This window comes from Ptychodera flava, chromosome 10 (genome assembly GCF_041260155.1).
Source record: "Ptychodera flava strain L36383 chromosome 10, AS_Pfla_20210202, whole genome shotgun sequence".
Classification (NCBI taxonomy): Eukaryota; Metazoa; Hemichordata; class Enteropneusta; family Ptychoderidae; genus Ptychodera; species Ptychodera flava.
Window position 1 is genome coordinate 17,039,636 of NC_091937.1, and position 15,221 is coordinate 17,054,856.

General features: G+C 37.5%; 1 protein-coding gene across 6 annotated transcripts in view; it reads left to right on the top strand.

Moving 5' to 3' along the window:
- Positions 1 to 2,967: 2,967 nt before the first annotated feature.
- LOC139142128 (uncharacterized) overlaps positions 2,968 to 15,221 on the top strand; it is a 35,254-nt gene continuing 23,000 nt past the window's right edge. Inside the window, exons 1-7 of one of the 6 annotated variants that reach the window (XM_070711963.1) lie at positions 2,968 to 3,099; positions 6,412 to 6,565; positions 7,758 to 7,959; positions 9,190 to 10,815; positions 11,286 to 11,403; positions 11,774 to 11,808; positions 14,643 to 15,093. In XM_070711963.1, coding sequence (XP_070568064.1) covers positions 2,985 to 3,099; positions 6,412 to 6,565; positions 7,758 to 7,959; positions 9,190 to 10,815; positions 11,286 to 11,403; positions 11,774 to 11,808; positions 14,643 to 15,093 — 2,701 coding nt within the window. In that variant the 5' untranslated portion in view covers positions 2,968 to 2,984. The remainder of the gene's footprint in view (positions 3,100 to 6,411; positions 6,566 to 7,757; positions 7,960 to 9,189; positions 10,816 to 11,285; positions 11,404 to 11,773; positions 11,809 to 14,642; positions 15,094 to 15,221) is intronic. The other 5 variants (XM_070711958.1, XM_070711959.1, XM_070711961.1 and 2 more) reach the window with 5 other exon arrangements.

Below are 15,221 nucleotides of genomic sequence, written 5' to 3' on the forward strand. Positions count from 1 at the left end.
GACGCACAGTACAAAGTGAAAGACATGTAGGTTGTCTACCTCTACCAATTAGTGGTTCTTGCAAAAACACAATCCTTACAATGTTAACTTGTGTATAGTATAAAGCAATGGCATTGACACTGTATTGCCATGAGCTGGAATTTTGTGCAGCGGTTTGTAGCATAAAATATGCAACAAGGGTATAGTTAAAATTCAATTAAAATGCTAAACTCTCAACAACTATCGCATTTTCAGTGTTTTCCGTGTTCTATGACAATGAGAGTATTCAAGCAAACAGATGGTATAATCAGAACATTGACCCTCTAACTCATTTACCTAAGTTACAATCGCAGAGAGTTATTTAGTGATAAAGATTGTGTATTATTTACCAAAAGAAAAGAAAGCAAAATCAAATCGACAAACAAAAAAGCAACTTGGTGCGTTTTTGCCACTGACATGAGTTTAGGTAGTTCAGTAAGTTAAAGTAAAGTGAAGGCAGCGTGACATATTGCTAAAGTTGACAATTTAAAAAAGGAAGATTTTGAAACGTTCTATTCTACATATTGAATCTTACAAAAAGTACCTACAGGTATTTAGCAAAATAGAAAAGTATGCATGGTAAGTAATAAACAAGGACAAAAATGAGACGATACATGTCAAAAATCAAAAGTCAATGATACAGGACGAGCTGTCTTTGACTTTTTCGTTCATTGATATATTGAACATATGTATCAAAGTGAAGGCATGAAAGTGATTACACGCACGGTACAAAGTGAAAAACATTTAAGTTTTCTAGCTTTACAAACTTGAGGCTCTTGCATATACACAATCCTTACAATGTTAACTTGTATATTGTACAACGCGATGGCATTGACATTTTGGTTTAACTGCTCATGGTTCGGTGATTGCGATTACGGATTGAAAGGTAAATAATTTAAAAGCACATATGAATAATATATATATATATATATATATATATATATATATATATATATATATATATATATATATATATATATATATATATATGAGTTTCATTTATTATTCTCATGTAAAAAGTTTATCACTGAACGAGTTTTATTGTTACAGGAAAGTGGAATAGATTGCTCCACTTTTTCCAGTGTCACACAAAAAGAAACGGCCCTTAAAAGGGTTATGGAGTATAATTTTCTAGATCTTGCTATATTCTTGAAGAACACTGATTTGTGCTGACCCTCCAGTAGCCTTCCCACTGTTAAACAGTTTGCTTATTGTACAACTTGGATACTTTGTTGTCCTCTCGAAAGTGTTCAGTTTTGTACTTTGTCCAATTTTGGAATGTACCATACCACACTCTCTGCTAGTGTGAGTTGAGTATAATAAAGATTGATTGATTGATATACACATATATACACACACACACACATATATATATATATATATATATATATATATATATATATATATATATATATATATATATATATATATATATATATATATATATATATATATATATATATATATATATATATATACCTCGTGACGAGAACGTGATGTTTATCTAGTCTCTTGAAGTGCAGAGATGGCGAAACCATTAGACCACATATGTGCCCGGATATGCCTACCCACAATTCAGAGCGCAAACGATAGCATGCTTTTCACTTTGTCGCGCTACACATTCCTGTACAGTGTGTCTAGAGTGTCGGAGTATGAGTACCAGCAGTATAGCCATGTCTCGCGGTCTACGAAAACGTCATCGCTGTCTATCCCCTGATGAAGTAGCAGCAAGACACATCCATGAAAAGGATCAAGACGGCTTTTACAAAAGAATTGTACTTTGGAAAGGTAATGTCATGTCGTATATTAGTTTCTCTTAATAATACAGCAATATGTACGTCATGAGCAAGTACTCCGGGACTGAAGTATTTTTTCGCTGTTCTAGACTTTATAGCCCACTGTTTTAATTCCCTAATGATCTGTTGATCTGTTTGAAATTTCGAAAAGAAATATCATGGGTGTTACTTATTTCTGTCGCTACCATACAAAATGACTAGGTAAGTCGTAGTCTACGGAACTGGAACATGAATGAATCGAATGAATATCGTAATTTTTATACACCCTTCTATATCCGATGTTTGAGTCGATATCTAACCAAAACATTTAGGAAAGGAAAAGAAATTGTTTGTAACTGGTAGGCCTAATTTGGGACAAACAGTGCCTATTTCCCTGTGCTCGCACGATATTTACACTAAAAAAGTTCGCGCCCGTATGTTTGCGCGCGTATTCAGTTGTCGCCATTCTGGTCTTCATCACCGGAAGATATCGACAATTAGTGTTCACTTTGGAATTGATGAAGCCCTCTGTGTCCCTGGCATTAGTTCAGGACTTAACTCATTCAGCTTTGTACGTTTTGGCATTACTTTAACTCTTTGATGAAACTAATTCAAAGTCTTTCCCATCGAAAATTCTAGACCAAACGCAGTTAAAACCGTACATGTGCGTTGAACTGAGCCATTTTGACATGAAATGACCGCGTACATGAAATGTTAGACGGGCAAGGGTTCATTATGCGCTCATTACGCAAGATTAAGAATTAAATGTAACGACCGCCGTTAGCATAGCATAAGCTTTACAGTCATTCCGACAGTGTAAATTGCCCCGGAAAACATGGTCATTCTCCTCGCATCATTTCGGAAGTTTTTACGTGATGTAGGCCTAAATTGCTAATTTTTACAAGTTTAAGCGTAAGATACTTGAAAGGCATACAAAAGTGCTTTTTTCGTGAAATTCTGACAGGATCTTCTGTTGTTTGCTAGTATACGAGGATGTCGTTTCCGATCTTGCTCAACCACCTCGACTTTAATTTTTAAACTGAGATGTTGTTTTCGTTGTTGATTGTTGGACCTGGTGATTTACTTGCCTTATTGATATCTGATGCTATCCATATGTACGTACATACAACGTTTCGCAGGAATGACCCGGGCCATGACCTCAGGTATACTTCCCATAATGCAATGTAAAAAATGTCTGCCACTGGATCCGGCTCGTCCATGACAACGTTGCGTTGGTTCTCATCCTTAAAAATGCATTTTTATTTGTTTCAAGCGGATTTCCTATCATCTATGGAGAGGTTTGACGGTGACTATTACAACTTTCACTGCTCTGTTTTTGTTTTCACAGAATGCACCAAAATATCACTGATCCATCGTCCATATTTGTTTGATTAGATAGCGATGTAAAATACCACTGCCAGTGCAATGTGAGAATTCTACACGTCCGCTTGCCACCGTACCTCCAACCATGATGTAAAAAATAGACCACCATCCATGCTCCGACCCACTCGGAGGTACGGAGGCCAGCGGACTTGTTGGATTCTATAGGCAAAATAAAATTCTGTGGCAGTCAAGCTCTAAATCGTCGCTGAGTTTGCTGCCTTTTCGCTACGTTTGTCAATAATGACACTAGTATCAACATAATTGTCGTCAAGGAATACTGGCAGTTCATGGAAATCGTGAGAATGTATTTTTTTTTCCTTTTTTTTCTTCCTAAATTTCTTTGATTTAGGAAAGTGATTGAAAGTTGAAGTGGTGGAAGGGTACTAGGGTGGGACTTTTCAATCAGACTTTGTCCACTCAGTTCACAGAAATATTTTTTGTGCAGCGGCAGCTTTTCAGCAGAACTTGATGTGTTTGTCATATAATTGCCTCATTTTTATCACTCTGTTCAACAATTTTTGTATTGGTACACAGTACTACCCTGTTGAATACTTTTAGCACAGTCACGTGTGATCTATTCCACTCTCGGACTATGCGCCCATAGATGTGTGTATATATGCCTGGGAAAAAACCAAGTCAGGAAACCAAATGGCTATTTCCTATAGGGATTATTCCACCATGACATCTTCAACGTTTGATTTTACTGTGAAAAGTAGCAAGTTCGTCTATCATGTAACCGTCGATCGTTCCCTAGCATTCTCAAAATTCATACCTACGGTAGTACTTAATTTGCTTCAAAAACGCTGGTTTCATGTGATTTTCGGCCGAATTTGACAGACACATTGCCAAAACAAGCGTGGGCAACATTCCAGTCACCTCTTGGGCACCTCCACTTTACTGACGTTGGTGCCACCTACCCATGAGGGGTGACTAGAATGTTGCTCACGCTTATGTTTTGGCGAGGTGTCTCTCGAACTCGGCCGAAAATCACACAAAATGAGCATTTTGTAAGCAGATGAAGTATCAGGTATGAATATTTGTGTGATTTTCTGCCCAGTTCAGAAGACACCTCGCCAAAACATAAGGCGTTAACAACCTTCCAGTCACCCCTCATGGATACGCGGCACTAACATCATTAAAGTGGAGGTGCCCAACGTTCACTGTGAGGTGACCGGAATGTTGCTCACTCTTATGTTTTAGCAATGTACCCGTCGAATTCGTCCGAAAATCACACGAAACGAGCGTTTTTGAAGCAAATTAAGTACTATGCAGTGTTCTCCCTGAATAAGGTAACAGGGGCGTGGCGCCCTCTTGTAAATTCCGAGCGCCCCCTTGCCAGAAATGAAAAAGATTTATTTTTTTGAAAAATAAAACAATAAAATGTACGGGGAAAAAAAGTTGACAGTGATTTACAAGCAAAATGCGAGCGTGAGCGTCGATCCTGCAGACTGCAAACGTAATTCTCATCGATCTTGCAAATCTCGCGAGTTTGTGATGTCATCCGAGATCATAAGCCCATGTGCAACTCATCGAAGGCAGCCATATTTGCATGGCTCAGTCCGTAACGTTACGTTAGCCACGGTCCCTCCATAGGGACCGTGCATTAGGTAACCGACTTAGCTGAGTAAACATGGCAAGGAGCTGGAGGGTAACCAAGGACAGCAGAGTACACTGAAGTTTTATAGGAGGTTAGAATTTCGTTTGTGTATTCCTTCCAAAAGCAAAACAACCTAATTTTAGGCTCGGTCGGACTTGTATCAGGATGAGAACACGTGAGTGTTATGGTGATAATTTTGCCATCGATGAATAAATGTATGTCTCTAGACTCGCTATGTTTTCGTTTGTAATAAAAGTTATGGAACACTGTTTCAGATCTCTTTTCCTTTGAGTTTTTTGTACGAAAAAAATCTGAAAAAATGCTCCCCAAACCTGAGTGTTATGGTGATAATTTTGACATCGATGAATAAATGTATGTCTCTCGCTACGTTTTCGTTTTCAAAAAATGAAATCTTCATAATTGAAATCAGTGAACTGTAATAAAAGTTATGATACACTGTCTCAGATCTCCTTTCCTTTGAGTTTTTTATACGAAAAAAATCTGAAAAAATACTCCCCAAGTGCCACCAAATAACACCATTTTAATCGCTGTTTTTCAAAAGCTCCAACGGCAGGAGGGGGGACACCCCCCTCCTGACCTCCCCCCGCGACCGCTAACGCGGTCGCTTGTGGTGCTTCGCACCACGTCTTCGCCCTCTTCTCAAAAAATCCTGGGGAGAACACTGCTATGGATGAATTTTGAGAATAATAGGAAACGATCGACGGTTACATAATAGATGAACTTGCTACTTTTCACAGTAAAGTCGAATGTTGAAGATGACATGGAGCCTGTACGAAATAGCCATTTAATTTCCTGACTTGTTTTTTTTCTCAGGCATATATACACACGTCTATGGGCGCATAGTCTGAGAGCGGAATAGATCTTACGTGACTGTGCTTTGAGTGTCTCAAATTGGTTGTTGCTATCACTGCATGCACTGTAGCTGTCAGTGTCTGTGTTTACAACTTGCCACCCCTGGAGTTACTTCTGCCTGATCAGATATCAAGTTTGAGGTGAATTACACAACTGGCTTGCTAATAACCAATCAAAGTCTCAATATCATCAGTGAACTTGTTGGGTAATTAGAAAATTTACTGTCCAGCTAGGTGATATAAAAAAGCAGCTTGAAGTTGTGTACTTTTCCATTTTTGATGTACCGGTATGTCAATGACCATCACGTCCCACATAAGTTGCAGATTGCCTAACTCCAGCCCACAGTGCTTATGATCTTCATACATTTCAAATACTCTCATGAATTTAACTGTTAAGTAAATATTTTTCTTAATTTTTGAATCAAAATTAATGTTTGAGTCCATTTTTCAAATGTTATTCAAAAAACAATATCCACAAAATAGCAAAATATTATATATTAAAGTATCTCCCTGTTCTGAGATGTATGAATCCAACAGAAATGTCCATAAACTTGTTAACCAATTGCTAGTTGATTTTTCTTTCAAAAATTTGTTTCCGGGGAGGCCGCCAAAGATACTTGTAAAAGGGTTAAGAAGTTGAAGTAAATTTGGTTTTCATGAAACAGTCTACAAATTGACAACATGCTCATAAAATATTGGAATCCAATGGTTGATGTTCACTTTGTGTTACTTCAGTGTACTACTTTGACACTTTGTTACATTTCAGGCTGGGGTGTTTTTGCATCGAAGCCCTTCGAAAAAGGATCATTTCTGTTGATTTATCCAGGTGAACTCATCAGTGAGGAAGAAGGGGAAAAAAGAGAGGAGGAAATTCCTAGTGTGTTCAGATACTTTTTTTCTTTCAAGGGAAAAACATATTGGTAAGTCACTGCCCTTGTTGTCCCAATATCAAAATGTTTTAAGGCTAAAGTATCTTTACATGTATACATGTATAAAATGAAGAGCACCTTTTGGGTTAGTTAGTAGCAGCCATATATGTAAGTATGTATAAATATATGCATGCATGCTTTCAGCCTATGTGCAATATACACTAATTTATTGTAACCCATAAAAAAAGAAACATTCATGTAAACACTCAAATTAAAAAAAATTATGAGGTGAAAATGAAACAAAACTTGACTCAAGATTTGAAAGTATTTGTTTAATGGGGAAGTTTCAGTGTTCTATTTTTTCCACATGTGTGACAGATCTACAAGATATATCATATTTTTATCAGCAAGGCAAAATGACTCAGAAAAATTGATATCCCCATAAGAACACTGTTCATGTACATCAACCATTATTGTCACCTTTGAATACCAGAACAATATTCATTAATACACATAGCAAAAATAAATGCTAATATCCCTCACACACATCATGCATTGTGTGGCGGGCAAAGCATTTCATCACACTATCAGGAGTGAAATGGGAATCTTGAGTACAGAACAAAATTACTGAAAAAATAGCTGAAAAATCAGTTATTTGGCGTTAAATACATTCAAAGTCTGGTAGTAATAGCCTATTAATAAATCGCTCATTTTTATATTTAAAGGGACATTAGCTGTAACTATTGATTAATTTTTCACTACTCTGTTTCAATGTATCAACTGTAGAATTTTACTATAATACAATCATCATGACCAATGCCCGGTGTCCTGCTTGCCAACACAGCCTGTTCATGTGAAATGACCGTTGTTATTGTTGATAAATGTATTCTAGTCCGGACCTGAATACAAAATTTAAACAATATCAATGCAGATTATACTCATATAGGGTTTATTTATGAGCTAAATATTTGGAATTTCTCCATGGTTCAGGGATTCAAACCAGAAACTGCAGAATGATGATATACGGAACAAAGAAAATTAAAAAATGACCAAAGTTACAGCAAATGGATCTTTAATGATTTATGTAATTAGAAAATCTCTTAAAAATTGGAAGACCAACTTTGATTCACAGTGAAGGTATTTGATGATAATACTTCAGTGTAGGATTGCGGACATCCTTAGTTAGCATATTTAGTTTTGTACACAATGCCTACTTAGGTCTTACTTTGATTTTAATATGTAGTGTGGATGGTACATCTGAGCCTCTTAAAGGCCCTTGCCTGGGAAGATTGGTGAATCATGAGAGAAAAAGGCCAAATGCAAAGATGCGAGTAATACAAGTTGGTGGTAGGCCATACTTGGCCCTCTTTGCACTAAATGACATCAAAGATGGTGATGAAATCCAGTATGACTATGGGCCAAGAAAACTACCATGGGAAGTTGAGGTAGGAGTATAGATATTGCTTGTATTTTCATAACACAAAATTTACGCAAATTAAGTTCAACTTTAACATTTGCTGAAGCATATCTTTTGGGTGCCAAATGCAAAACTGATTCTGATGTCATCTGTGCTTAGTGAGCTTCTATGGTAATGTTAGTTAACTTACATTTTGTGCAAGAAGCGACATTAGAGATACATAAGGTTTTGGTTTATATTCTGTGTTTTCTTTCCAAATTTCAACATCCTTTATGCAAGCAAAACAGAATAAGATAATTCTAATTGAATTGTGTCGTAGCTTTTTAGCCAATATGGACAATGTGATGATAATTCCACACATGACTTTTTTCAAAGAATCAGAGGTTTGGGTCAGTTAGCTGTAACATGATACACTAGATGCCTGTAGAATATAACTGAAATCACAGACAAATAGAAACAGACTTGAAACGCGGCACTATGTGTGATGTTATGGTTGTCTCGATAAACTATGGCCTTTTCACATTAAAATGAGCACAGGTGTGAAACTTTTGGCTAATTTTGTGCGTGGTTGATAATTGCACGACATGTGAAACGTAGGATGAGATGTCTCAGAGTCGATGGCGTTGTGCTGCATGTTGCATAGCGACCATGTTTGCTTTGTGTGCTTTCAAGGCCAACACTGCTTCATGCCTATCAAACATGATCAGCAGCTTCATAAACACTTCCTCCCATGGTGAACTCAGTGTAGGAGACAATATGACAGACAGTAAACCATTGAATAAAATCAGACAGTATCGATAAAAGACTTTCAAATTTGGTTCAAATACACTCACTATATATTCATAAAAATGTGACAGTATATTTTAACATGGTAAAACTTATCTCCCGAAGCTCAAACCTTTTCCCTTTTTTGCAAGCACGCCAATTTCGCTCAGCACTATATGACAAACAACAACAACATAAACTTTGCCATACATACTTTCTCTAAAAAACTGGCAAAAATGTGGAAACTACTGAAGGGTGCGTGTTCGGAACTCTTCAGAAATAGAGTTGAGAACTACCTGAGGTGAGGCGTACATGGAGGGGATTATGCAACCTATTCTCACCTTGAACAATACCCTTTTCTAGTCTGTTTCTCTTTATCTGTTCCGAAATCCAAAGCTGATAATTAATCAGTACAACAGTGCATTTTTATCACAGGAAACACATGCAGGTATTAGATTAACTTCATATTATGCTTTTTTTGTTTTATTCATAGAAGCAAGTCAAAGAAAACAGCACCTCTTTCAAGGAAGAGTCCAATGTTGTTTATGTTGCTGGACAAACTTATGAATACAAATCTAATGAAGCTGTTGACAATACTAAGAACAACACTAATGAGATATCAGATACAAAGGGACACACGGAAAACTTATCAGACACAAAGGAAGATACTGATGAGATATCAGACACCATGAGAGACATCAATGAGAAAGCAGATACCAAGGAAGACACTGTTACCAAGGAAAAGATTGGTGAGAAAGCAGATAGCAACGAAGACAGTAGTAAGATAGCAGATAGCAAGGAAGACATTAGTAAGATAGCAGATACCAAGGAAGACAGTAAGATAGCAGATACCAAGGAAGACATTAGTAAGATAGCAGATAGCAAGGAAGACATCAGTGAGATGACAGATACCAAGGAAGACAGTAAGATAGCAGATAGCAAGGAAGACATTAGTAAGATAGCAGATAGCAAGGAAGACAGTAAGATAGCAGATAGCAAGGAAGACAGTAAGATAGCAGATAGCAAGGAAGATATTAGTAAGATAGCAGATTGCAAGGAAGACAGTAAGATAGCAGATAGCAAGGAAGACATTAGTAAGATAGCAGATAGCAAGGAAGACAGTAAGATAGCAGATAGCAAGGAAGACATTGGTAAAATAGTAGATGGCAAGGAAGACATCAATGAGAAAGCAGATAGCAAGGAAGACATCAGTGAGATGACAGATACCAAGGAAGACAGTAAGATAGCAGATAGCAAGGAAGACAGTAAGATAGCAGATAGCAAGGAAGACAGTAAGGCAGCATATAGCAAGGAAGACAGTAAGATAGCATATAGCAAGGAAGACAGTAAGATAGCATATAGCAAGGAAGACAGTAAGATAGCAGATAGCAAGGAAGACATCAGTGAGATGATAGATACCAGGGAAGACATTAGTAAGATAGCAGATGGCAAGGAAGACATCAATGAGAAAGCAGATGGCAAGGAAGACATCAATGAGAAAACAGATAACAAGGAAGACAGTAAGATAGCAGATAGCAAGGAAGACATCAGTGAGATTACAGATACCAAGGAAAACATTAGTAAGATAGCAGATAGCAAGGAAGACAGTAAGATAGCGGATACCAAGGAAGACATTAGTAAGATAGCAGATAACAAGGAAGACAGTAAGATAGCAGATAGCAAGGAAGACATCAGTGAGATTACAGATACCAAGGAAAACATTAGTAAGATAGCAGATAGCATGCAAGACAGTAAGATAGCAGATAGCAAGGAAGACAGTAAGATAGCAGATAGCAAGGAAGACAGTAAGGCAGCAGATAGCAAGGAAGACAGTAAGATAGCAGATAGCAAGGAAGACAGTAAGGCAGCAGATAGCAAGGAAGACAGTAAGATAGCAGATAGCAAGGAAGACAGTAAGGCAGCAGATAGCAAGGAAGACAGTAAGATAGCAGATAGCAAGGAAGACAGTAAGGCAGCATATAGCAAGGAAGACAGTAAGATAGCAGATAGCAAGGAAGATATCAGTGAGATGACAGATACCAAGGAAAATATTACTGCGATAGCAGATACCAAGGAAGATATTGCTGCAATAATAGATTTGACACTGACAGAACCAGTGGTATGTCATTGTATAAGAATTTTGGAAGCTTTGTCTCAAAGCTATATTAAAAAAATTCTAATGTTAATTCAGCTTCAGTATCTGTTACCCAGCAGTTAGGAAACTCATCAGATTCTTTTGCATCCATGCACATCTCATTTTACCATGGCAACAATTAAGGGTGTAAATGTATGCAACTCAAAATGTGAATATACCACTACAGGGACAATTTGAGCAGAAATGTTGTCATGTTCATTCATCTAAGGATGCGATCAATTTACACCTTTTTAAATGCTGATGGTAAATTTGCAGGGGTACACATTCTTTGAAATCATACAATCCAAAACAATATACGTATTCTGACAATAGTTCAGGTCTCGCAAAATATAACAAAATGAAACAGTACCGGTAGTATCATGATTTACTACTACTTACAATATGACACTGGCTGTATTACTAACATGGGCCTGTAATTGTGCTTGAATTTGTAGGTATGTTCAGAACAAGATGCAGGTACATGTAATGTTGTGAAGTTGAAATGTTATATATGTGACCAGGAGTTCTTCTGTAAAGAAGATCTTGAAAACTGTCAGCAGTATCATTCAGCAGGTAGGCCAGTATAAGTGTACTCTTCAATATATAGGGGATGATTGGAATATTGATTAGTTACCTATGCCTCTTACAAAACTATATTGTTTACTGGTGTATCTTTCATTTGCTAAATGTGAGTTTGATTGTACATCCATGGCAAGCATTCAGGCAAAAATTACACAACATACATGTATATTATTTTGTTCTAAAACTTGACCATTTCAGTCCATATCTGGTTTTTGAAAAAAAAGATGCCAAAGTAATGACATTAGTGTAATACCATTTTTATCAACATATGCCATCATTCAGAGGTGGACATTGAGTATATCTGTATTTTAAATGTTTATTTTGAGTTATTTACAAACTTTTAATGGCCTGTATATTTTAGGTGTATGTTTCCCAAGTGGACCATACCCAAGAAAAGTAAGTCATCCATTGATAACACTGACTTTTTAACTAATGAATGGTTATAATACTGTCAAATCATCTCATTCATTCACCACTCCTTTTGAAATGATCAGTGGTATATATTGTACCTGGTAAAATGGAAAGTATTGTTTCTACAGTCCTTTCAAGTTACATTTTACATGTATCTGTGCTCTTAAGAAATCTGAAAGTAATATATTTCCTGCCTATGACTGATTGGATGATGTCCCTTTCCCTGTTTATAGTACATGATATGTGACTTGTATTCACCTCAAAAGAAAGTAAAACAGGGTGAGGGCCAGAAATTGGATGATCGTACACATTTAGTTCTGTTTGTCAATGTGTCCATCCAGAGCTGTTTCTTTGAGTTATGCCTGTACACATTTTTTTTCAAACTCAACTTGTAGGAAATGTGTCTCTACATTCTAGCCATGTTGGCACAGAGACCATGTACCGGTACAGTGATCATGAAATCTTATCTTTTATTGTTCTACCGTACCTGCTGAACAGCACAATTTTATTGTAATTTTGGGCCTTGTGTGCGAAAGGTACACTTCTGGCTAATGATATTTTTTTATGTGTCGGTCCATCTGTCCATCTTTCCCACAAATTTTTGTGGAGCTCATAACCATCTGACCAAAATCTGTTGACTTTTAACGTTTTAATAGAATATTTAAGTAATCATCTAGAACTGTTAATGGATATCAATAGAATTCATATGAAAAAACAGCCAAAATAGGCTCATTTTAGTCACTTTCATCCATTGATAGTGCGCCAGCAGCGATTCAAAACATTGTGCTAAAGCAGAAGTGACTTGGGAACATTGGGCCCCCCCCCCCCTCGACAGGCCAGGATCTATTCTAATATTGCACAACTAGTTTTCTGAAGTCTTTTCATTTCACCTGGTCACAGAAGGATTGGAAATTTGGAAAACAGCTTTACCCCATTCCTTTGCCAACTCTGACTATGCATCCACCTGCCTGATAGCCAGCCATGTCAACTACATGTCTGCTACTGAGAAACTTTACCTTGGTGCCAAATAAAGTTCTGCCTACATATGAGTCCATGTTTTTGAATCTCTGCTAGCGCACTATCAATGAGTGAAAGTGACTAAAATGAGCATATTTCATTTCAGTGTTCCCATACAAATTGTATTGACATCCATTTATTAGCAAGTTAACCTTTCCCTTGATTACCCATTTCATGGTTTTTAAAAATAGGGTTGGTACGTAAGCAGGGATTTTTAGTCCCCATGGACTAAGTCCGGGGGGACTTATAGATTGGGTCATGTCCGTCTGTTCGTCCATCCGTGAGTCCATCCGTTCACGCAGATATCTCAGACATGCCATGGTCATTTTCTTTCAAACTGCGCACAAGGATAGTACCCTACCCCATACAGATGCACGTCGATTTGTTTCACAATGGTCCTTCATAGACTCCCATGTATAAGGCCAAGAAAAATACAAATTTAGTTTCTCATCGTATTCATATTGCAAAAAGGATGCAGTGACACAGTTTTTAGTCCCCATAGATGAAGTCCAGGGGGCTTATACCGTAGATTAGGTCATGTCCGTCCGTTCGTCCATCCGTTCGTCCATCCGTTTACCCAGATATCTCAGACATGCCATGGTAATTTCTTTCAAACTTTGCACAAATATAGTACCCTACCCCATACAGATGCATGTCGATTTGTTTCACAATGCGATCAAATTTGGCCGTGTCAGAGGACTTTTTAGTTTACACCTCCATAAACTCACATGTACCGGTATAAGATCAAATTTGGCCATGCATGTTAGAGGACTTTTAAGTTTACACCTCCATAGACTCCAATGTACCGGTATGAGGCAGTTCTCCATAGACTTCCGTGTATAAGGCAGTTCTCCATAGACTCCCATGTATAAGGCAGTTCTCCATAGACTCCCATGTATAAGTCGTTCTCCATAGACTCCCATGTATGAGGCCAAGAAAAATAAAAATTTAGTTTCTAATCGTATTCACATTGCAAAAAGGATGCAGTGACACAGTTTTTAGTCCCCCCCCCCCCCCCGATGAAGTCCAGGGGGCTTATAGATTGGGTCTTGTCCGTCTGTTTGTCCATCCATGAGTCCATCTGTTCATGCAGATATCTCAGACATGCCATGGTAATTTCTATCAAAATTTTCACAAGGATAGTACCCTACCCCATACAGATGCACGTTGATTGGTTTTGTGATACGATCCAAGATGGCCGCCAGGCGGCCATTTTGTCATGATTTTTTTTGTATTTTCAGCCATAACTGAGGCATGTCTCAACCGATTTCTTTCAAATTTTGGTACAAGGGCATTGATCTATGTCATACCGTACATATGCATATTGATTTTTGTTGTAATATGATCCAAGATGGACCGATTTCTTTCAAATTGGGTACAAGGGCACAGATCTTTGTCATAGCAGCCATTTCGGTACGATTTTTTTTGTGTTTTGAGCCATAACTCAGACATGTCTCAACTGATTTCTTTCAAATTGGTACAAGGACATATAGACCTTAGTCATACATGAGAATGTTGATTGTTGTTGTAATAGATCCAATTATATGGCTACCAATGGCCATTTTATTGTTCCATAAGACAATTCAAGATGGCCATCTGACTGGCATTTCACTGCCAGTTTCCCATTTTGTTTAACAATACAATCAAAGATGGGCACCTGATGGGCATTTCGCCTCCTGTATTTTATGGCTAAACAGGGCTCGCACTTTAATAATGAATATCCAATGTGAAGACTTTACTTACTGCAGGGACTGTGACCTAATTGTGTACAGATGAGGTGATTACTTTGTCTACTGTTACAGGGAGGGAGATGGAGTCAAAGAATATTAAAGATGACTGGAAGAAAAATGAAGACAGTCAACACAATCAAATTTTCTAAAGAAGACCAGATTGCTTCAGGCAGCAGAGGGAAAGTGTACCTTGGTAGTTATAATGGACAGCCAATAGCAGTTAAGAGAATAGAAACAGACAAACTGATGGAGAATGAACTGAAAGTTTCCTCTCTGTTAGACAACAAAGTCGTTGCTAACATATTACCGCAGATCTGTGTTGAAAAAGATGAGGACTTCACATACCTAGCTTCACAGCTCTGTGAATATAACCTAAAGGAAGTGGTAGAGCAGCCAACATGCTCATTTCAACTAACAAGTGACTATTGCATGGAATTATGTTGTGATTTTCTCCAAGGAATTCATAATCTACATGGATTAGGAATAATTCACCGTGATATTAAGCCGGAAAATCTTCTCATTGGTAAGTGATAGATTCCTTTGCTCCATGTATCACAAGACAAATGTTTCTTGGAGCTATGTACTGTGTAGGTCTGGCCAAAATGGACATTATATGCCTTCCTATTAAAGGAATTTGCCTTTTTCAATTTG